Source organism: Dermacentor albipictus, chromosome 1 (genome assembly GCF_038994185.2).
Source record: "Dermacentor albipictus isolate Rhodes 1998 colony chromosome 1, USDA_Dalb.pri_finalv2, whole genome shotgun sequence".
Classification (NCBI taxonomy): domain Eukaryota; kingdom Metazoa; phylum Arthropoda; class Arachnida; order Ixodida; family Ixodidae; genus Dermacentor; species Dermacentor albipictus.
The window spans coordinates 389,684,496-389,706,900 of record NC_091821.1 but is presented as its reverse complement, the minus strand read 5'-3'; the positions used below and the strand labels follow the sequence as shown (position 1 = coordinate 389,706,900).

Genomic DNA, 22,405 nt, shown 5'->3' with positions numbered 1-22,405 from the left:
CCGCTACGGCATAGCGGCTGTCGGGGCTCGTCGCGCTGCAGCTAGCTGGTTTTGGGCACTTCGTTACCGCTTTCGAGGCAGTATTCGTGATTTGAATACAGATCTTTTCATTCTATCGCCAGCTGACCGACAGGCCTCAACTGGCAAAAACGCTTCAAACAAGTAAGCTTACACCATCTATTGTCATGGTGAATGAAACCGTACATGCTACAGTTTTCGCGCAGGTCAGGAGGAGTTAATGCTGTCAGTCACTGAGTTTACAACACACAGAAACAGAGATAGCTATCTATTTAATAAAATTGGAAGCTGAAATTGAGTTTTCTCATCGTGTTCAGCCAAAGCAGGAGAACGAAACTTCAGACAACGATATTTATGCTGGGCTACCCTCGTACTTGTATTGCGTACAGTGCTGCTTCACGTGTTTCATAGTATATTGTCTGCGTTCAATGATTTCAACTATATTAAAGAAACATAAAATCTGCTCGACAAAGCTGTATTTTCCGCAAGATAAACTCGAGCTGCAATGTCCCATTGGTTTCAGAACACATTGACGAGTGGCACGAAGTGTAAGGGTAAAAAACGTTATGCTAAATTTTAGATCACACATTATCTGCTCTTGATATTTCTGCTGCCCATTTAGTGTTCAGGTGCGGCAGGAAAGCCTTTGACACAAGTGGAGTACTCGTAGGAAAGCGAGGAACGTTGTGGAGACAACAGTGCTTACAAGGACCTCTGCAAATATTGGGTATAAACAAGGACACTAAATAAACATATAAGTATGCCAAAGTAATGCTCACGGATCCTTGTAAAATGCAATTTACAGTTTCATTTTGAAAAACATCTCGGTTTGCGTGTTCAAACAATGCAAAAGGTTACAAGGACATGAACAGATCAGTTGAGTAACAGAGGTGAACAAGACAAGCCTCAGCCTGGAGCCAATGTTTGAACAAGCAAACATATTTGTGAGAGCCTTCACGAAGACAAGTTTCTACTCTGAGGCTTCCCTTGGTCGTCCACTGTTGATTAGGTGAATGCTAAGCCAAAGTTACTCCGAGTATATTTGAAAACGTTTTTGGGAACACACTGCTCAAGTTTGACATCTGCTGTTTGAAGAGAAAGAAAAATTGTTTTTAGTGATTTGTCACGTTTGAGAAGTGTGGAGCAGGCTGGCTGTGTGCATTTGCTTTTTCTAGCTATCTCTTATGGTGCAGGGCTAGCCTAGTTATTGATTTTATGCAAACTGTACATGAGCCTTTTGTAGTTAAATGTGAAATAATGCGCGTATCCAGACCTAATTCTAATCCTAGCCCTTAACATCTGAACAATGTTCTATTAGATTTCACCATGACATATAAATATCTGGGTGTACACATTACAACTATCTTAACTTGGACCAACAATTTAATATACGTCATTAACAATGCCAAGCAGATGTTCGGGTACCTCTGGCGCAACGTTTCCAAAGCACCGTCGGCTTCGAAACTGCAGCTTTACAAGACTATATTACGCTCAAAACTTGAATATGCATTTGCAATATGGGATCTTAGTAGCGTTAATTTAATCACTTATCTGTACTAATTTCATTCTTTCTCATTGTAACCATGCCACGTGCACCTCAATGAAAACTAACCTAGCAGATATTCCACTCGCTAACAGCCGCAATGTCACCAGTCTTTCGCTATTTCATTAAATTTTTCCATTGCACAACACTTCGCGACGACTTCACACTGCGGCCTCAGTGCATTTAAAACCGCGTTGATCATCGCAGTAAGGTAGGAATTGATCTATGTGACTCAAAGTCTTTCTCTTAATCTTTCGTCCCCCGTACATCTCAGGAATGGAACCACTTCCCTCATGTTTGCTAGCCATCACCAATAAAAATTTTTGCAAAACATTATCTAACATTGTATACCCAAAATAATCATTACGTTACTAGAACTCACTTCACTTGCTTGTGTGTTGGCTTTACTCTACTATTTTGTAACTACTCCCTTCTTTGATAACATATGGCCCTGAGGGTGCTTTATATAAAAGATGGATTAATAAACTGATGAGCGACTGCCAGGATTTAAGTCAAGATGAAGTATAATTTCTTCAAGATTGCATTGAGCGTTTTTGAAGGTTTTAAAATTATATACACCTTCATGTAAGAAGTTAAGTTTGTGAGGGAGCATGTGATACTTTGTCGTAATGTCCACCAAGCTGATTTGCATAGACAAGACGACATAGTTTGTGAATTAAAAAGTAGCAAATTGCTGCATTGTTTCTATTCTAGTCATCGGGGCTATAACGACTTGGAAAGAAACAAGTTGGCACTCAACATGTTACTTCTCCGGTTTTCATAAAACGCCCTTAAATGCAGTAAGCTTGTGTGTAAAATTTTAGCATTGCCGCTCGGCAACATTTCATGGTGAGGCACATAGTTCAAGAGGACCTGCTGTCATTATGGTGACTGTTGAGCTTCTTACGGCTTGGCGTGGGCAGCTTGTAGAACGATAATACTTCTTTTGTCCTTCTTCCTCAAAAGATAAATGATGAACGCATGACAAACACGCAAGGAAAAAAAATGGTGAAGAAAAGTTAGACAACTAAATGAGCAAATCATGGTTCTAGGTGAAGTGTTCAGAAACATACCTTGTGAGGATTCTGGCCCAGTGGTGACACATTCACTGTTACCTTGTACGCCCGGAGACAATACATTCCAAATGGGCGGACAAATATGAGCAGCGTCTTGGAGGCTGTAGTAGAAAGAAAAAAAGAGCCTGAATTACTATGACGGAAGTGTGGGCCAGTTTGTGATTCATATATGACTAAGAACAGTGTACAAAATTCTCCATGACAGAAAAGCATACTCACACAAACAACATCGCTTTGAGTGTTTATTCGTTTCATTGGTATCGTTGTGTGGGCTGTGCTTAGTGAAATCCTGATTAGATGAATTTTTTTGCCAGCTACTGGGTAATAAGCACAGTAATATTGTAATGTACCAAATGCAATTAATCCAGCTATCACCGGTAGTACATTTTCACTAATGTGCAGTCAGCATATAGCAGCGTATCATTTATGTAGAAACAGTCAGAACTATTCGTTATTTATGCTGTACTCCGTGTTTGAAATTTCAGCGACGTGGCAAAATAACAAGAGCTCTAGTTGAATTCCGTTTGACGAGGTTCGAAATAGTGGCTAGCCGGGCTTGTTGGTACGAACACATTCTTTAGCAAACAGCGCGAATAACGGAACACAGTAATGAGGCACATGACACAGGTGCTGTGACTGTGTCGTGCGCTTTTTTCTTCCGTTTTCTTCCGTTCCGCTTTCCGACCAGCCGTTTGGAAACAACCCATGAAAATGGGTTATCCTTGCAGCCTCTGGGTGTTTGCACCAGTGAGAAAAAAAATGCACTGCATAATAATTATAGAGTTACTGATCTTCAATTACATTCATTAGTAAACGGCGCGAATAACGGGACAGAGAAAAAAGCGCACGACACAGTCACAGCACCTGTGTCATATGCCTCATTTCTGTGTCCCGTTATTCGCGCCATTTACTAATGAATGTAATAGAAGACCAATAACTCTATAATTATTATTTGCCACTTTTAAGAAGTGATCACAGGAGTCTGTTTTATCATCCTCGCACGTGAAGAAATTCATCGTTGAAAATGCGAAGCAGTGCGTTTTTACTCACTGGTGCACACACCCAGAGGCTGCAAGGATAATCCATTTTCGTGGGTTGTTTCCAAACGGACTGTGCTCGGTTCCAGCGGCGAATTTTCATGCTAGCTAGCAAATGTTTTTTTAAAGCAACGCGTCATTACGCGGCCAAATCAAGAAGATCACTGACGACGGAAGCCGTGCATGCAGCCGTTATGGCAATGAAACGCCGTTGCTGATGAAATTCACCGTCTTTAAACACGTTTGCTTGGTGGCGGATATCGAATGTTGAACGCACAAACTGCCTGAAATTATTGGTATCTAATTGAAACGAACATGCGTGATGCTGCTCGAAGAAAACGACCGCTACAACATTACCCACAACATTCACAAATATTACCGCTGTACAATTTTAATCCATAAACGGGACATACTGCAATGGATACCAGTGTGCTGCTACATATCAGACGTCAGTAAGGTCTCAAAACCTTTACTCAAGGAACAAAACACCAACTATAATAACAGAAGTCCATTAAAAACAACGGTCTACTTATTTTGTAACAAAATGACATGTCAAATATGTTTGTCGATCATTATATGTACATTTATAGATCGAGTATTTAGCTACGTTGAGCGCCCCTAGGATACATTACACAAATTAAAGTATGCGACCAAATTACAGTGGCTTGACTTGTGCGCTTCATGCTGGAACACGCCGCGGTTGATTTTTCGCCCTCTCCGGCGATCGCTGGAACTTGAGGGTGCGCGGGGCCTGGCTGCGCGCGATCGCGCGGCCCTATCTTGAGAGTGGTCTGCGTTGGGGTGGAGTCCAGGCGGTCGACGTGCGTCGGCGACTTGTAGCTTTGTGCGTGCTGTGTAATGTCGGCACTCACTTTGGGATGAAGCGATAGACAGCGCGAACATCACTTCGGTCGCTGCTGCTGCCGCGTTTCTTCACGCCATCGTTTTAGCAGCGAGTGTACGCTGTCATCGAGCGTGAGATGTTCATGTTTGGTGTGCGCGCTGACACCATGCTTGTTAATTTAGTTAGCAACTGAATGTTTAGAAGTTGATACGGCCGACTTTTCCACCCCCTCACCCCAAGTTCAATAGGGCGCTAGCCGTTTCGCTTAGGCTTCTACAGACCAGCACATATCCACGTCTGTCCACTCTCCACGAGGCTTACCCCGACGTGTATCGCGACGACGCCTGCCCGTCCTGCGGCCAGACCTCCACTCTACCTCACATGCTCTGGGAGTGCGGGTCGACATACCCCAAGTTCATCAAGGAGGAGTGGGACTCGCTTCTGCGTAGACCCGCTCTAGAAAAGCAAATCCTGCCCTTCCGGCGTGCCCGCGACCGGGCCGGTGGGCTATACCTGCCGCTCCCGACGTGGGACTAGCCAGGTGCGTGGCGAGGTCGCTTCCTCGCCGGACCTGCAATAAAGTTTGTTCATTCAGTGGTGACGGGGGTAGACTACCGGTCAACGGAGCCGCATTCGGATGACGACAAGATGCAGAGACTCATTTTCTGAGCTTTCGATTCACGTAAGGATACCACAGCTGATTGAAAATTGAACCAGAGGACCTCAGTGCGGACGTATCTTACGTCCAAACTCTGACTTTTGTAGGTGCATCCTATCAATTCAATTTTTTTCATAGCTTTTTCTATACGTTAGATGTTTACGAAACTTTCTGTCTGAATTCCTTATTTATAAATCACTTCTATGAATAATTAATTGCATAAAAATTATTTATTGCTGCACACCAGAGCAACACGGAGTAGCTGAAGTATTTCCCACCTCAGTCTCGCTGCAGCAACCCATTATATCAGAAACGAAATAAACAAGTCGGTTTGGTACTGTTTTCAGGTCACCGTGGCGACAGGATCGACAAGCTGGGACCAGTTACATGGGACCTCACACACTGCTGAAATGGCGCCCTCGCAACGGTCACACCTCAGGTGTCTGGAGGCCAACACGCCAGGATCAGTTCTCGGAGGCACCAGGCGGCGGGCGCCCGACTTCAACTCTAAGCTCGGTCCGTGAAAGTATATATCCTCAATCTTACAGTGACCTGAACTTTCATGTGCTGCAAAAAAATATTTCGTAGACCTGTCACGCTGACTCCCAATTACAGTGGTCACAAAGCTTTTCCTTGCCTCCTGCATTTTGAGTCCCACCTTCGAGTTCATTGTTGGGCATATGTCATGGCTGTGGTAACTTTTGGTTTGAAACCTGCATGGAGGCACAGAAGTTCAGTTTAATATGAGTGCAGCCACGGCGGCTTGTTGCAAGGTAAGGCGTGGACAAAATAATATGGCATCTGCGAACACAAACCAAAATACATTCTCGAGACATAGCATTGAGCATGAGTGTGCTTTGACGCTTGTGTGCCTGCTAATTTGCCCACTTAACTTCTGCCTGCCTGCTGTAGGAATCGTGATGATTTCAGAAGACTACGCTAGGAGAGCGTTGTCTATTTCGGCCGTTATAATGTGCGACTATGCAGCGTGAACTGTAAATTATAATTTGCAAACTCGAAAGTGACAAAATGTGTAAATTTGTTGATAAGTCACATGTTTATTCCCTTTATGAGTGTGAAGGTGTGAGTCATAAAGAAATTTACACGTTTTTCGCTCTAAAAAAGGCGTAAGCGTAAGGGTAAATAAATACCGCGCTCGTGATTCTATGGCGTAATCTTCTACAGTCGTCGCGATTATGACTGCAGGATGGCTACAACTTGATTTATTGGCAGGCAAGCGAGTATGGAAGAACATGCATGTGTAATGTCATGCCTCCCCGCCAAGGTGCTCGTTTGGTGAAATGGCACAAGATTAAAGCATGGCACACACTCGCACATCCCTGGTATTTTGTACGCCCCTTTAGCGAATTGCGGTGACCGCACAACCATATCAAGGCACTGACGCATAAATAGTTGAGCTTGATGCATCAGTTATAGTAAAAAGTAACACAACATGAAAGATGTCGGCAGCTCCCTTCATGATAGCCGCCCCATCCTGATATAGGCAGGCGAGATTGCGGAAGCAATGTTCATGCATAGTCATGTGATGAGTGGGTCGCGACACCATCTGTTGCACTGAACAAAATAGAAATGGAATCCCTTGGTACACATCTGTATCACTCTAGCACCCCGTCCCCCCTTTTCTTGTCACATGTAGCCTAGCGGTCTGCTCACTCTCGTGCTTGAATAATAATATCTGTTGTTATTCAGCGCTGCGTCTCTCCAGTTCTGCTCTTCGTCCTTTGTTGTTTTGCGCTGTTTTCCTAAGTATGAAATACTAGCATACGCAACGTATGGTTTTGTCAGATATATAGCTCTAGCCTGGCGTCATCCCTGGCTAAATAATAAGCCAACTGTTCTGTTGAAAGGAGCACGATAATTACCCCCATTTGGTAGGCGTGGGGTGACTTGACCACCCAATTTACGTACACATCTATTCTCAGAGATGTTTTCTTTAGGCGGCCAGTGCACAATGCAGCGTGGACAACGGTGCGGAAGTCGCACACAATTCAGCCCATGGCGCTTGCACTTACAGGCAGCTGGCGATTAAGCTAGCAATAATATGGACTCTGTTGAAATTGTCGCTGAGGGCAGATGCTAGCCTAACATAGTGCTTGCGCAGCGGTAACCGTCGTGTAGTTACACTGACCATATGTATGAAGTGGCGACAGCTGCAATGTCGCCTGTCGTGAGCCGTTTTCGGCGACCTCTGTTGGTCTTGCCCATAGGTTGATCTGGCCTATGGCGCTATACCATAGCATGTACAGCACGTGTCAAACTGGCCCTTCGGTGGTTTTGAGCCAAAAATTGAAGAAAAGTTCCATGAAGTGAACACAAACGATGGGAAGTTGAAGGGCACAGTGCACAGTGTGCACTCGAAGTTAAGCATTTATTTCACCTGTTGAAAAGCATGTTTTTACTGGAATAAGCCATGCACAAAAAACTTACGTAGTGCGTACACATACGTTCTTTTGTTGAACTATGCACTTCTTCTTTCTCGGCGCCTGCTGCACTCTGAGAATACTTGCGGACTGCTGAACATAGCAGGCAAAAAGAATGAAAAAAAAATCATGTAAGACACTAACCTTATTGATTTAGTAACGTTTGTTTCTTTCGAGGCACCCACAGACCACCCCGAGGGAATTGTAATTGATGAACAGGGGCACTTGGTGGCGCTCGAAAACTGCCCCACGCAAGCGCTCGTCAATTCTTACTTAGCTTCAATTATTGTGTTGGCTAATTTCAAGTGAGCGCAAATTATCTCCAACATTTGATTTATCTTTCGTACTCATCAATGTTATGGGACTGAAGCACATATCTGTAAGAAAAGAAACCACCCAACTTTAATTCCCTACCTCCACTTGCTCAATACGAGGAGCGTTCGTCGTCGCACGTGTTCCCACCATGATTCGTCTCTACCGGCACGTCATGTCCAGTGCAGCTAATTGCATCCGTGAATTTCTCGGTATATCAAGATCTATTCTATAGCGTGACAGGCAGGCCCAGAATTAAAATGCAAACAACGAGAAACAACTGTGTTCCGGCTTGCAAACATACCACCGTTGAACCCAAAGGACAGAAACTCCTAATTAGCTGAAGTCTGTCAAGTCGAGAGCTTAGACCATGGTCCTTTTATGCAATGAAACAGCTAGAGATTGCGAAGGCGTCTTATCAATGTAGTCTACTGCAGGATCTCTAACCAAATGTACAGTGTCCACTGAATCAGCTTTTCGAAAAAGATCACTCCTGTTATGAATCGCTGTTGTTACAAAAAAGAACGCTTTTTTTCGGGTCGTGGATCAGAGTACAAAAGAAAGCGCTTACTTTTAGAGCCCTTCAAGTGCACAAAGTTACGCAGGATATAAAATGTCCCTCGTGTATGCATGAGATTTCTGACGATTCGCTCTTCATATGCAAAAACGCCCGTGAACCGGGCTTTTGGCGCGCGTTAAAGAAACCAAGGTGGTCATAATTGTTTCGAAGCCCACCAATACGGCGTGCCGCATAATATGATTGTGATTTTGGCGCGTAAACTCCTAGGATTCCTTTGCGACAACATTAATTTTGGTGGAGGGTGCCGTTCCTCGTCCTCGCCATGGAGCTCCACACCGTTGTTTTCCACCATAGCTCCCTGTGACGACACCCCGTCTGCTTCTACTCCTGCGACCCCGATAGCAACGTACGTTACGGTTACTATTCCCCGCGATCCTGGCATTTTCTGCAACCAAGATAATGTCGACGTTGAGGACTAGCTCAGCCTGTATGAGCTAGCGAATGTCGTCTTCTACTTGGGCGGAACTCCTCGTGTCTGGTTCCGGACACACGAGGACGAGATCTCTAGCTGGGATACTTTCAAGGAGCTCAGCGACCTCTTTGGAAATCCCCACCGGTTGGCAGCTGGCTACTAGAAAAGAGCTTGCTACCCGAGTTTCGTCTTCTACTGAATCGTATGTCTCGTACATACAAGACGTGCTCGCTCTATTCCGGAAAGTCGACGAGAAAACGCCCGAGGTTGACAAAGTCGGCCACGTACTCAAAGGGATCGCGGACGACGCGTTAAACTTGTTGGTCTTCAACAATGTGTGCACCATCGATGTCATTGTCAAGGAATGCCGCCGCTTTGAGCTCGCCAAAAGCCGCCGCGTCATTCCACAGTTCTCCCGGCTCCCTAACACGGCCGCGACGTCGTCTTGCGTCGACCTTACCGCTTGACCGCCCTTAATTGAGCACGTCACACGTATAGTTCGCCGTGAGCTTTAGGCTACAGGTCCTGCGCAGTTCCATTGACGCCAACTTGACGTCACCATTGACCAGCCCGCTCCAGCGATCTCTCTAATTCAGGCAGTTGTCATCAAGGATTTGCAAACCTCGGTTTTCCTGTTGCCTGCTTCGTCTCACGACCTGACGCCCGACCAGTTCAGGCGACAGCTCGAGAGCCAGACAGTGTTCGTCGTCTTTGTCTCGCGCCCACGTGCATCGTCCAGAAGCAACAAGCAATATGCATGTTTCAATATTATTTGCGCTTCAGATGGTTTCGTGCGAACAATACCACCAGCGAATCAGACAGGCCATTTGTGTTAACCTATGGAACAACTTAATTACACGATGCAGTAAAAATGTTATGAATGACGGCTCTCCGATAGAGATAAAGTATAGTTAATACGAGCACTAAGAAATATGGCGATGTGATATACACGTATACTTGCGTTAATGATGCCAGTATTTAGGTCGTCCTTTCGCTGTGATTATTTTTATAAAGAAGTTAAGCCACAAAAGTCGAGGGGTACAGTCCAGCTTCGACAATATGTTTTTTTTTTATGTGTACTCAGAGCAACCGTTACACTAACGTTATTGCATTCTGCACCCTCTGAAATGCGGCTAGGAAACAACCTCGCGATATATTGAATCAGAGAGGGTACACGTGCACCACATTAAACGGCTATTGTTTTAGCTGGCCGAGGGCCGCATGAACATGATGACACGCGTTACGAGTGATACGGGAAAAAACGAGCAAGAAGATGCTGCATAGATGTGTTCTGGCCACGACTAGTGTCACGCTGCTCAGTTGTCTCTTGCTCTGCCTTTTGACTGTCTCTTGCTAAGCATTCGTCATGTTCTGCGCAGGCCCTGAGACACCAACATCAAGAGAACGGAACGCTTATTTTTAGCCGTGGAACTGCTTATGAAGTGGCGCGAGAAATCTACCAAAGGCAGGTATATAACAGAAACATGCATTGTTGCTATAGAGCCCATTCGCAAAATCTGAATGTATTTCATTTAGACGGTAAGTTAAGTTGAGTCAAATGTTCCGTGATGGGATGTGCCCTGCAACGTAATCAAAGACCAAGGTCTGGAAAGGTTAGTTGACCCGAAATTGGCCATGTTCACAGCACCTTAAGTCACCGAAATGACGGTTAAGTTAATGTTACTTGAATTCAAAGATCTCTATGCATAAGGCCTTATGACTAGCTGGACATGGGTACAAGTTTGCAACAGATGGTTCAGGTTTAAATCATGGAAGAAGACACAGAGACAAGCAGCCATTTCTGGCGTTGCTGAAAGAGCTGCGCCACAGTGCTCCTTGTGCGATACTGGTAAAACATGCCAATGCAAACATTCTTTGCCGTAAATGATTCTGTAACCATTCGATCTTATCTATTGCAGGGTGGAGATGACGCATTTTTTGTCTGCGACCTCCGGGACATCATTCGAAAGGTGGATCTCTGGCACCAGTGTCTGCCCCGTGTAACGCCATTCTACGGTACGCCATTTTATGTGACTGACAGCATATACAATTTGAAGCACATATTCTTATCGCAAAAGCTAAGCACTGCTGCTATGGCTGGCTTTTTCTAGGTGAGGTATCCTTTCCAGCCTTGTACTTATCTCTTGCAGCCATAAAGGCATGTGGAGACCCTGTGGTACTCGCGGAGTTGAACGCCCGAGGAGTAAACTTCGATTGCTCAAACACTGTGAGTGAAACATACCCGAAGTTATAGCCAGTTCATTTTGTACCCGAAATATAGTTCACGCAAGCTGTTCATATGTCAGGATGCAACCTCTTCTTTGATAGCTCGTATGTGCGTTTTGGAACTATCACTAGTCATCGGCACTTCCGTGCTACGCATCCATTGTTCAATTGGACGTAATTTTATTTTCAGCCAGAGATACTGACTATGCTTGAAATCGGTGTTCACCCAGACCGCATCATCTACGCGCAAACTGTGAAAAGCACGTCCCATATAAAGTTCGCTGTACAAAACGGCGTCACACTTATGACGTTCGACTGTGTCGAAGAGCTGCACAAAATGAAGGACAACAGCGCCAGGTAAGAATAACACTTTTCTTTCACACTCTAGCACCAAGAGGGCCGGAACTCTACTACCGTGATTTAATGGTACCTGTAATCACCACTGCTGTTATGTGGCGGACTTTTTCCTTGTAGTTTCGCCAGTGAGGAACGTACAGAGTTCGGGCACTCCGCAAACACAACCGCGTCCGCCTTTAGACGCACCATTCCAGACACACCAGCCTACACATCGTAGTTCACTTCATGTTGATCATTAATTGCTACTGTTAATCACCGGGCAAGCTTTAGTCACTTCGTCTCTTGTAATCCATACGTAGGCCGATGAAACACATGCGTATACATCTCAAGAAAAATAAGAAACAAAGTTGTATTACGTAAATTGTGTAAGTGTTGCAAATGTCTTCACTAAAATTCAAACTTCATGTTACGGTTCCCGCCACAAAACGGCGAGGATTAATCTGGACGAGTGTCGAACGTTAAGTATCTGTGAAAGGGGACAGCGCCGCTATAACGTAAAGCTATTCCAAAGTTTTCTATTCCAATTCTGGGACCAGCCCTCCGTGATTGGTCGAAAACTTTTCGACCACCCCCACTTTAAATGTCTGTCATGCGACGTCACCAAAACCACGATAGCTCTCAACCTGACAGGGTGTGTACACATTGATTATGCGTGATTAAACCGAACAAAGGAAAAATTATCATTTCTGATTCGACGCTTTTTCGCCATTAACCCTCTGCTATTGGTCCAAAGGTTTCAGGCTGCCCCCACTTCACCTGCCTATCACTCGACGTCACAAATCCGCAAAAACTCACCGCGTCAATGTGACGTGCACGCGTCAAAGATATTATTTATTTATTTATTTATTTATTTACTTTACAAGTACTGCCAGCCTTGTTACCAGGCCTTAGGCAGGAGTGAGCATTTGGAACAAAACACAAGTGTGAAAGATCAAACAAGATAGCATTAGAAGATGCATTAATATGCCGAACAAAACAGGATTTTTTGTGAATAGCCTAAAACCGCCCCGTTCCGAAAGGAATAGAAGATGGCTGCCGCCAATCGTTCAGGCACTGGCTACTCGCACCTACCGGAGAGCCATAGGTATATTTGCGAGTAACAAAACATTTTGCGCGGCTGTGTGACGTTATCGATCCCTTTCGGCACGTATGCGACATCGCTCTGCCAACTCCTCTTTGCTGAGGGTCCATTATAGCGACATTGTTCACTGTCCGTGGCACGCCACTCCGATTTTTCACAAGCCACCGCAAGCTAAGTAATGGGAAGTGGACCAATAGCAGAAAGCAGCACTTCCCTCTTCATCCGGTCATCTATGTTCAATGCGCTTGCTCGGCCCCATCGCAAACCTCTCCAGTTGAGCGTGCTCTTCGCGTCTTGTCAGCCAATTAGATAAGAACAACCGCTCAACGTATGCAATGTTATTCGTTTGGAAAGCAAACAAAAGTGACCTTCTATAAACGAGGAGAGCATCTGATTGGACTGTTCAGGCAACGCTGCGGATCACCACCCGATGCTTGCGTCGGCGGTCACGTAAATTTGACGTCAGGAGATTGGAATAAAACCATATTGGAATACTTTTACGTTATAGGGCCCTAGATGTACAAACCTTCATAAGTTACAAATAATAATTTTTGAGCAGGTTTACTAGTTGCGAATTAGGTGCCTGCACACATTGATGACCCACAAGTAGCCACGACCTTGGCGACAGCACTATTGAGTGAGTTTGCTCCCTTTAAGGCTTATGTTGTCCCCAAGCAATAATAGTCATCTGTGTGGCCTGCCTTTCCTTTCTATATCGCTACACGTCCACTACTTCCCGGTCACGAATGGAATGTGCGCTATGTGGGGATTTGGGGAATTTGATGCGCCATTGCGCGGGTGCATTCACCTGTTCTGCCGTCCCTACGCCTCACTCCCTCGTCGCTCCGAACCAGTTGTCAGCGGTGGCGCTCCACTCCCCGATGGTTCGCGGTGAGAGCAGGGCTAAGACGTCACGAGGGTGCTCCTGGCGGTGACTCCCGTGGCGCTAGCATGTCTCTTCTCCCTTGGGACGGCGCCCAGTACTTACATGCTTCCTTTCCTCCACCGACACCTTTGTAACTAGGACTGAGCTCACGCACGGTGCCTTTGCCCGTGCGAGGAGCACGTACCTTATGTTGATCCTGTCCGGATGCTAAGCCGATGAACGGGTGCCTAGTGATCGCGCGAGGTCGTACCATGCCGAGCCTCTCTTATCGGAGGCCCAAGCCGAAGGAGATTTCCCGAGCTCTCCCGCGTTGGCCCATTGGTTATCGCGAGAGCAAGTAGCATAGCCGCCGGGACTTTTCCTAGCGGCACGTCCCAGCTTGAGCCTGTGCTCTCGCAGGGACGTGCTATAGGTGCCCCTGACTGTAATTTTCGTCCTTGGTGTGGGAACCCTTTGGTCCCCCGCCGCCCCGGGACCGGGAGTTTGTGCAGTGTCGGGTGCCGTCGGATACAATAAACCGTATCAGTTAACCCAGGGCAATACTGTGTTCTTGCATGCGTCGCTCGGTAGCCACTTGCGGTCTGAGCTCGCGCGCAGCGGCGCTAGAGGGCGACGGCTGACGCGGCCCTGTGACTCACTGAGCTCAAACCCGTGGTGGTAGGTTCTCCAGTGAGACTCCAAGACTTCACAGCTATTAGAGTGACCTGGCATTTTTGACAAGAGGTCAGCGAGCGAAAGTTCTCTGAAATGTAAACACAAACAAGACCGATGGCGATTATTATAATGGGACAGGATAAGATCGTGAGGGCGTAATTCTATTTTTTTTTTTGGAGTGAGCTGTTAGTTAGGCTGCTTACTATAGAAACTCGTTTATTAAGAAACCTTACTAAATCATTATTTTCCATAACCTGGGACCGAATCACAAATCTCGTTCGTAAATGCGGTTTTGCATTGGCCGACCACGTTAGACAATAGTGCGCTCCACATTGTAAATTTCTATCGCATTATTTTGCGAATAATTCAATTTTTTTGTGTGTGTGAATATGTGCTTTGCGTTTCGCTCTCCGTACTTGCCCTTTAATAGATCTTGCAACGCAGGTGCCATGCTCTCTTTGTCTATAAAGCTTTTTTCGAACTATTTCTTGAATTTTACTTTGCGCGTTTAATATGTACCACCAGGGTCCTTCGGGCCATCTAACGTAGCGAGTAGCCCCGCTCAAGTTAAACGATGAAACAATGGCATCTGACGCCAGTGCTTCTTTTCAGGCTATTACTTCGAATAAAAGGCGACAACGAAGGTTGTAAAATTTCATTCAATGAGAAATACGGCTGCAGCGTAGACGAAGCAAGATGTATTCTGGAAACTGCTCGAGACCTTCACTGTAACGTGGTTGGTGTGTGGTGAGTGATGCCTGCGTGTTATTTCTTTCCTTACTCTTTCATGAGAAGAAAAGCAAACACGCGATTCTGTAATTGCTTTGATTAAAGCTATACATGGGCAAAAGACGTTCATATAAGGAGCAATAATACCTATAATGTTACATATAGTTCCAACACCAAGAGAACATGTTCGGTACCATGTTACAAGACATTTGCGCCGTGCTAATCTCGCCGCTCAATTCGGCCTCTGTGTACAAGCGTTTCCAGATCTCAGTTAGAACTTTCATAGCAGCTGCCTGTTCAGTCTCATCTTTTGCATGTTGTAATGAATGCTTGTGCATGATGAATGAGTTATCGACATTTCTACCCCAAAATTTAACCGCAAGATTTCCGTGAAGCAACGTTGCCTTGCCTTGGCGTATGTGACGCAAGTATGTGAGCTCGGAAACCGTGTTCTACGACAGAAGTGACAGAAAGAATCTCAATTAGAAATTTTTATTTCGTCTCTTTTTTGTCAGCGTGCGATCTTCGAATACGTTTATTAGAATAAAATCGTTGCATTGCCTTGCTTAGCATCTTAACGTTGCTGCCTTAACTAGAACGCCCAGAACGTTCGCATGCGTTTAGTTTTGTTTCAGTTCTTTTGGTGCTTATTTTGTTCTGACAGACAGCACTAACAAGTTCATCAGAATTGTGGACGCTGATAAGTTGGTCTAGAATGCTGTAAACATAAATAAATAAATAAATAATTAAATAAATTAATAAATAAATAAATAAATAAATAAATAAATAAATAAATAAATAAATAAAGAAATCTGTTGATATGCACCGTTCCTTAGATGAAGTATAACATGCAAGTTCTTAAAGATTTAACTGCGCTATCCAAAATCTGGGCACAAAGGGCTAGGCGAACGCACTTGCCGATAGACGTGTCACATTAACGCAACTTTCAGACGTCGCCTCCGTGCTGTTCTGCAAGTTCCAGAAGCACTGCCTTTAACTAAATAGACCTACTATAATGTCTTGCTTCGCAAAGGCCGGTGTTCAAGTCGATACGAAGCCAGAACAGTTGTCCTGGAGTTCTACACGAGCACCAGATTTAACACTCGTTTCTGGTGCACACACTTTGCCTGTAAAGTGTTGTACTATGGGGAGAGTTCCACTTATCTTTTCTTTATATTTCCTACTTAGTGAACCGGTTAAGCGTGGCGATCTTTTCGAAAAAAAAATGATGCCTGCCTACCTTTCTCTTTGTGCACCGTTATGTTTTCATGATTGACAACAGTAATACCGATTTCGTGAAGTGGAGAAGAATTACCAGACGCAGTTACATGCTGTTAGAAACAACGAATAGGAGCCACTAAATTTTCGCGCAATTTCCACATCGCCACGGAGCAAGACAAGGAGCTACTTGCAGTAATGCAAGAAACAAAGCGCATTCATAAAAAAATATCAATAGGCACTTTTACATTTCGTAGTCGTGCAGTGTTTTACAGAAATACATAGACAAGTCGATGCCTCTTCTCACAGTTTCCATGTGGGAGCTTTCTACCAGAACCCGCGGATCTTCGCTCGCACTATACAGATGGCCAAGGCTGTGTTCGATATGGCATCGGAGCTTGGAATGCCCTTGACGATCCTCAACATAGGAGGCGGCTTTCCCGGCGGAGTTCGCAGCATCTACATGTACAAACAGGTGCCGTCATCGTTACCATGTCTTATTATTACCTGTCCTTCTCTTTCACAAGTTGCAGCAGAAAGTTTGAGGCATTACGTACCCCTTTTACACTATCTTTATACGCAGATAAAGTACCGTCTCTCGAAGTTTTTATATTATTGCACGAGCATCGGGCCACACTAGGATGCCTCGATGTAGCGCGCCGCCGTACAGGGTGGACACACCTTTTGGCCGGCGCCGCTCCGCCACATTGATCCGCCATCACCATGTTGAGGCGAGTCACTTGCTGCGCCCGCTCCTTCCAGCGTTGGTAAAGCAGCATTGTTGGGGAGTTTGCGAACCTGCGAACCTGCTGTGTTGTGCGCCAGGTGCTGGGCGATTGAACTGTGTTCATTCGCAAAAACCAGCATGCCAGGGTGTTGTGTACCACTGTGTGCCGGTTCGACAACGAAAGGCATGCGCTGTTTTCGCTTTCCACGGGATAAGGAATGGAGAAAAGTATGGCAGGCGAAAGTGAGGCGTAAATACTGGAACGCGAATGATAACTCTAAGATCTGCGAGGTAAGCCACAACACCTATGCTGCTTCTTATAAGAGTGTTGCACCTGTCGGCTTTTAGGTACCAGCATTGTCTGGTTAGAATAATGCCGCAAAGCTTGCCTTTGCTTGTTTGATCACTCTTAAACGTCCGGCACGCTACATTATCAGTTTTTCGGTGACGCGAGCTGCGACCAGATTTATCTCGATTCATCCGAGTCACGCGCGACTATGTCGGGTTCCAGAATTTTGTTGTTGTCCTTGGCATGTTACATCGAAGTTTCCTTACCGTCTTTAAATTGAGCTAGGCCGAGAGCGGCAGGCATTCTGTTTATCGATGACAGCCGAGCACGTTTGCTGCTATCGCCGCCGCGACTGACGCATCTTTCTTGAACGGAAAATGGCATAAGTGAAAAGAGACACAATTGAAGCCTACTGCATGTTATGCACCTTCTTAACTCTCATGCCCGAAAGCACCGAAATGCGTTCCTTTATAACGCAGTCAATCTAGTCAAGTATTTCATCGGTTGGAGCATCCCAGTTGGCCAACGCGGCCCTAGCTGCACAGTAGTCATTTCCTCTGAGATCTATGCATGCAAGCATACGCTATTTTATTTCTGTGTGCAAGAAGCGCTTGGGATTGCGAGTAAATGTGCAAGACCTTTATACACCTGAATTTGCTGGCGCAAACGCATGCTAAACAAGAATAATATCGGCTGACGCTCCATTGTCCGCCGTATCTGCGCTCGCCCCAATATGGCGGTCACTAAGGCAGTGTCTCCATCCACACTGTACGGCGGCGCGCTACATCGAGGCACCCTAGACCACACAATGTGTGAGTGGCCTCTAACGGATAGAAGGGGCGAGATCGGCGCTAGTACGCGCAAGCGTGCGCAGCACACTCCAGACTCGAGGGTGAGCCGGCGAGCGTAGTCTGCCGAGCTCGTCGCTTCAAGAGCGCTCACGTCCTGGCTTTGTTATCTGTGATGCCGCATCGTTAATGCAAATTGGTGATAAGAATCTCACATGCGCTGTGAAACTTCCATTTTTGTTTTTCATCTTATTTCCTACCGCATGCCCGCGCCCATTAAAACGAACGAAAATTTCCAAGCAAGTCCTGAACGACAGATCACAGTCGCGCATGTCCTATGATTCGCAGGATAAGCAAGGGATGCATTCCCTTAAAGTGAACAGCATAGCAGACGACGCTCGCACTAGAGTGTGCTTTGCGCGCTTGAGAGCATACTTTCTCCCATCTCGAAGATTATATTAGCCTTATATTAGGCTAATTTAACCCGAAGATTAGATTAGCCTTACTTGGCATGCGGTGCGCAACAAGGATCGCTGACGTCGCGAAGGAAAAGAAACCTGTTAACAATCTGCCTCAAAAAAAGGTGTCCCAGGCCCAATCCACCATTCTTGACTCCTCTGAACAAATTTGGTGACTGGCGCAGGTAATTCTATGAGAGCTCTGTACAGCTATTGAAGCAATATCATATTCCAAAAGAAGGTGTTAATAGCGATAGGGCAATGTTGACAGAAACAATGCAGCCGACATTCACATCGCAACACTGAGCTTCACATGCAGGTGTGCGAGTCTGTGCGGCGTGCAACCGATGAGTACTTCCCCGCGTCGAGTGGAGTGCAGATCATTGCTGAGCCAGGCCAGTTCTTCGTGGCGTCAGCGTATTACCTCGCTGTCCGAGTCATCGGCAAAAGACGCAAGGATATTGTTGTGGACAGTAAGTACCCAGCCTCTTTGTTTATTTTCGGTGAACGCCTATACTTCTTCAACCACCTACAGCTTGCACAAAACTCGACATTCACATTGTTTTTTATATCAGAATAACGGAACCACAACTCATCTAGAATCACACAATTTCTTCATTTCTAAAAGCTGCCTTACGTAACTAAGTACTAAACGCGAATTTTCAAGTTGTCGACAGTGTATTTCTTAAGCGGACGCAGGCGAGAATTGCTGGACATGTCCCGTAATTTATGCCGAATTGTTGGCTCGGACCTGGCAGTGCAGCCGCGTATAGTAACGTGCACACTTCAGCAATGACTTGTAGAAGTCATTGCTATGATGAAACGACTCAATTTTCTCATAGCTATTGAAATATAGCTAATCTGCTGAATTACTTTTCTAGTATGACACAGCCTTGGCAGCATTAGGGCCGTTGGGTGCTGCCACATCGGACCACGTCGAGCTGTTATTCGGCCTGTAGGCCAGAGTTTAGCAGACGTAGTATCAGCTCATCTTCTAGCCGCGAATGGCGCCTGTACTTCATCACCTCCCCTGTGTTCAGATTTAGGCTGTCAAGTCTTTTGTGAGTGTCATTCATATGAACGCACCCTTCGTGAAACCAATCGGAGAGAGACGCACACACGCACGTACCCAAGGAGGGGCTCTGAGGGGCCCGGTCCCCCTCCCCCCCCCCAAATTTAACACGCATACACCCCCCTCTCCCCGCCCACGCCGCCACTTCTCCCACACATTCCTAAAGCGCCACCAAATAAATGTTGAAACTTGACAGCTATTCGGTGGTCAACATTTTGCTGCCTTTCTCACTCCTTTTGGATGGCGGTATTATCGGCATCTCCTGGGGTGTGAAAGCCAGTTTCCTCATCGATTCATTGCGCACGCGATTAACTCGAGATGTATTCAGTTGTCATAGTCTTTTCGACTCTCACGCGCACCGCTTTTGCTTCGTTAGTTCAACTTCCTTTGTTTAGACTAATCCAGGGACCAGGTATGGGATTCGGTTCGTGCAGGGTCAGCTAGTCTATACGCACGTGGAACGAGTTGCGACCAGAGAAAATGCCAATTGTGTTTAACTTTTCCTTTTGCTTCATTATTTCCTCGAGTAACGGCTCGCCGTGACGATGACAGATTCTCGGAACCACATATGCGCGACATGGATTAGATAAGGTAGAAAATAAAATAATACGAGACAGCGTCCACCATCAAACTCTGCAATAACCTTAAAGTCATAGGCAGTATGACTGTCACCTGTTATCTCATCTAGTTTTTCCGTAATTGTAGACCTATTTTCGTGCAAAATTGCTAACTGGAAGCAAGAGTCACAAGGAGTTGAGACATGAGGCGTTCTACTAAGGCAGACAGCCATGGCAACAGCCAACCAGGAAGGGAAAGCGAAAAGTAACAAGTTTAACTGTTGTTTATAAAAATATTTATGGATCAACATCTTTTTATTTAAAAAGGAAGTAGAAAAAGGAAGTGGATAACAGTTCTGTGTGTTCCGAATGACGCTTCTACAGTTATCATTCGAGCCGCCTAACGTGGCCACTTCTCTGCTGTGCCTATGTAGGTATTTTTCTAACCTTCCGCGGTGGGCGCAGTATGTGTAAAATTGCACCATCCTGCGCCCTACACGTTTGTAGGGGACTAGCAGGCATGCATCGTTACGTAACTTCCTAAGTAACAATACGAGTCGGTTGTGGCACTTCACTTGGCAGAGCAGTAAACGAGGGATCCGAAATAACTGTGATTGTTCCCCAAGTATATATTTCTCTAGAATTCCTCCAGAGCTAATTCAAAAAACGCTACTATAGTTGGATACAAATTAAATCTCCAGTGAAGCTCCGCTCATGCCCTCATAAGAGCCAGCCACTGTTCCTCCGCGAGCTGCAAATCATTCTTTACTGCAAACTTTTCCTTTTACTCGAGTAAGGTGGTAACCACAAGCATAAATTCATTAGCGCGTAATTTTATACCTTTCGCCTCGCCTATTATAGTGGAATGGCCAAAGCCTAATTCTTTATCGAACTGAAATAACACGCTTGCTTTGCTGCAACTATTCACTGTCAAGTTTGACTTCAGTTGGCAGTGGAGTTTCATAAGTAAAATGGGTTCAACAGTGAAATGAACGGCACTGCAGGCTTTTGAAGAGTGAAATGCTCAGCCTCCATATACTTTGTCCATGTCTGTTGCACACCTCATTGGTTCCGCCGATGAAAAGACTCAAGAATAGCAGACGCTCCTGAGCTATCAAGTACGACGCCATTTTGAAAAGGCCGCCTGACAACGATGTTGTTCGCTTCTGTGATTGGCTGGCGAAGTAACACAACTCCGCGCGGTTTGTGTGCCTTGGTTGCCAACTGCTGTTTTTTTAAGGTGTATTCTAGTAATCTTTATTTTACACTTTGGCTTCTTTACTTGTTCTTGGCAGTGTTCTTTCTGCGCTTTTTCCCTGCGCAAGTCCACTTGGCGTAGTTCCTTGTTTGCCAAGTAAAGGAGAGGTGCATCCCACAGGCGTACTTGTAAACTACACCTTATTTCATTTATTTTTTGTGGGTGTACGCGTTTTTATGGCGAATGGTGGATGTTAGTCACATTTGTACTAGTAAAGTACACCCCTCATTTGCATAGAAGTTGCCTTGGGTTGCCCCCCCCCCCCTCGAACAAAGATCCTGGGTACGTGCCTGGACGCACTAAGAAGGTCAGTGCGTTGCCCCCGACTACGGCTTGTGCTCAGGAAATATCTGTAGCAAATATGTGCTCTTCTGTGCTCTAGGTGTCGTTCAGGCGCACCAAGACGTCTTTCTCAACGAGAGCAGAGACAACTGCGTTTCCCGTCATCTGTACGAGTTCTCAGACGTGAATATCGTGCCCTTAGAGGTGAGTTCCTTAGCTGCTGGAAATTTCGATTATTTCACGATCGTCGTGCAAGCAAACCAAGTTAAAACGTTCTTTTTATTCAGACGAACAGAAAGCGCTAAAGTTATACTGGATGTAACAAAATATAATAAAATGGACGAACAATAAAACATTCTCTGATTGTCCAATATCCGGATGTGCTCAAAAATTATCTTTAGTGAACTTTCTTAGGCGTTCTCTCCGTGTCATTTAAAGAAGGGCGCTTGACATGAGTCAAACCATGGCGCTGGACCAGCATATAAAAAAAAAACAAATGCGGCTTGTTTTCCGCTCGTGTAAGACTAAAGCATTTGATGCTCTCATCGGTAGGCAGGATGTATGATGTTTCTGTATGTGCTCGTACAATTTTGTTTTCCTATGCACATCTCGATGCTTTATCAGTGGACGTTCGGTCTTACAGATGGGGAAATGACTATTGCATAAAGTTTAGTACGTTACCAGTATAACCTGAAGGAGGCTCTTAAGGGGAAGACTGTGGAGGTGAGATTGCTGGTAATATTAAGAAGCATGAAAAAGCAAAAAGTTTGCAGAAGCCAGGAAAAGCTATACAAAAAATTAGGTACCTTTATACAAAGACAAACAATCATGCACAAATCTACAAGCACACACGAGCAAACGATTTCACATCCGCATAAATAAACATCACAACACATAAATAA

General features: G+C 45.4%; 2 protein-coding genes across 8 annotated transcripts in view; one reads left to right on the top strand and one right to left on the bottom strand.

Moving 5' to 3' along the window:
- LOC135914046 (uncharacterized) overlaps nt 1-22,405 on the bottom strand; it is a 73,417-nt gene that overhangs the window by 30,623 nt on the left and 20,389 nt on the right. Inside the window, exon 2 of the mRNA XM_065446786.2 lies at nt 2,635-2,738. Within this exon, the coding sequence (XP_065302858.2) occupies nt 2,635-2,700 (66 nt within the window). The 5' untranslated portion in view covers nt 2,701-2,738. The remainder of the gene's footprint in view (nt 1-2,634; nt 2,739-22,405) is intronic.
- Nucleotides 1-22,405, top strand: part of LOC135914055 (ornithine decarboxylase-like) — a 111,994-nt gene that overhangs the window by 87,427 nt on the left and 2,162 nt on the right. For all 7 annotated transcript variants that reach the window (XM_070532021.1, XM_070532023.1, XM_065446794.2 and 4 more), the window contains 9 exons: nt 5,524-5,692; nt 10,301-10,390; nt 10,841-10,937; nt 11,072-11,148; nt 11,338-11,504; nt 14,738-14,872; nt 16,382-16,547; nt 18,654-18,807; nt 21,604-21,707. In XM_070532021.1, coding sequence (XP_070388122.1) covers nt 5,524-5,692; nt 10,301-10,390; nt 10,841-10,937; nt 11,072-11,148; nt 11,338-11,504; nt 14,738-14,872; nt 16,382-16,547; nt 18,654-18,807; nt 21,604-21,707 — 1,159 coding nt within the window. The remainder of the gene's footprint in view (nt 1-5,523; nt 5,693-10,300; nt 10,391-10,840; nt 10,938-11,071; nt 11,149-11,337; nt 11,505-14,737; nt 14,873-16,381; nt 16,548-18,653; nt 18,808-21,603; nt 21,708-22,405) is intronic.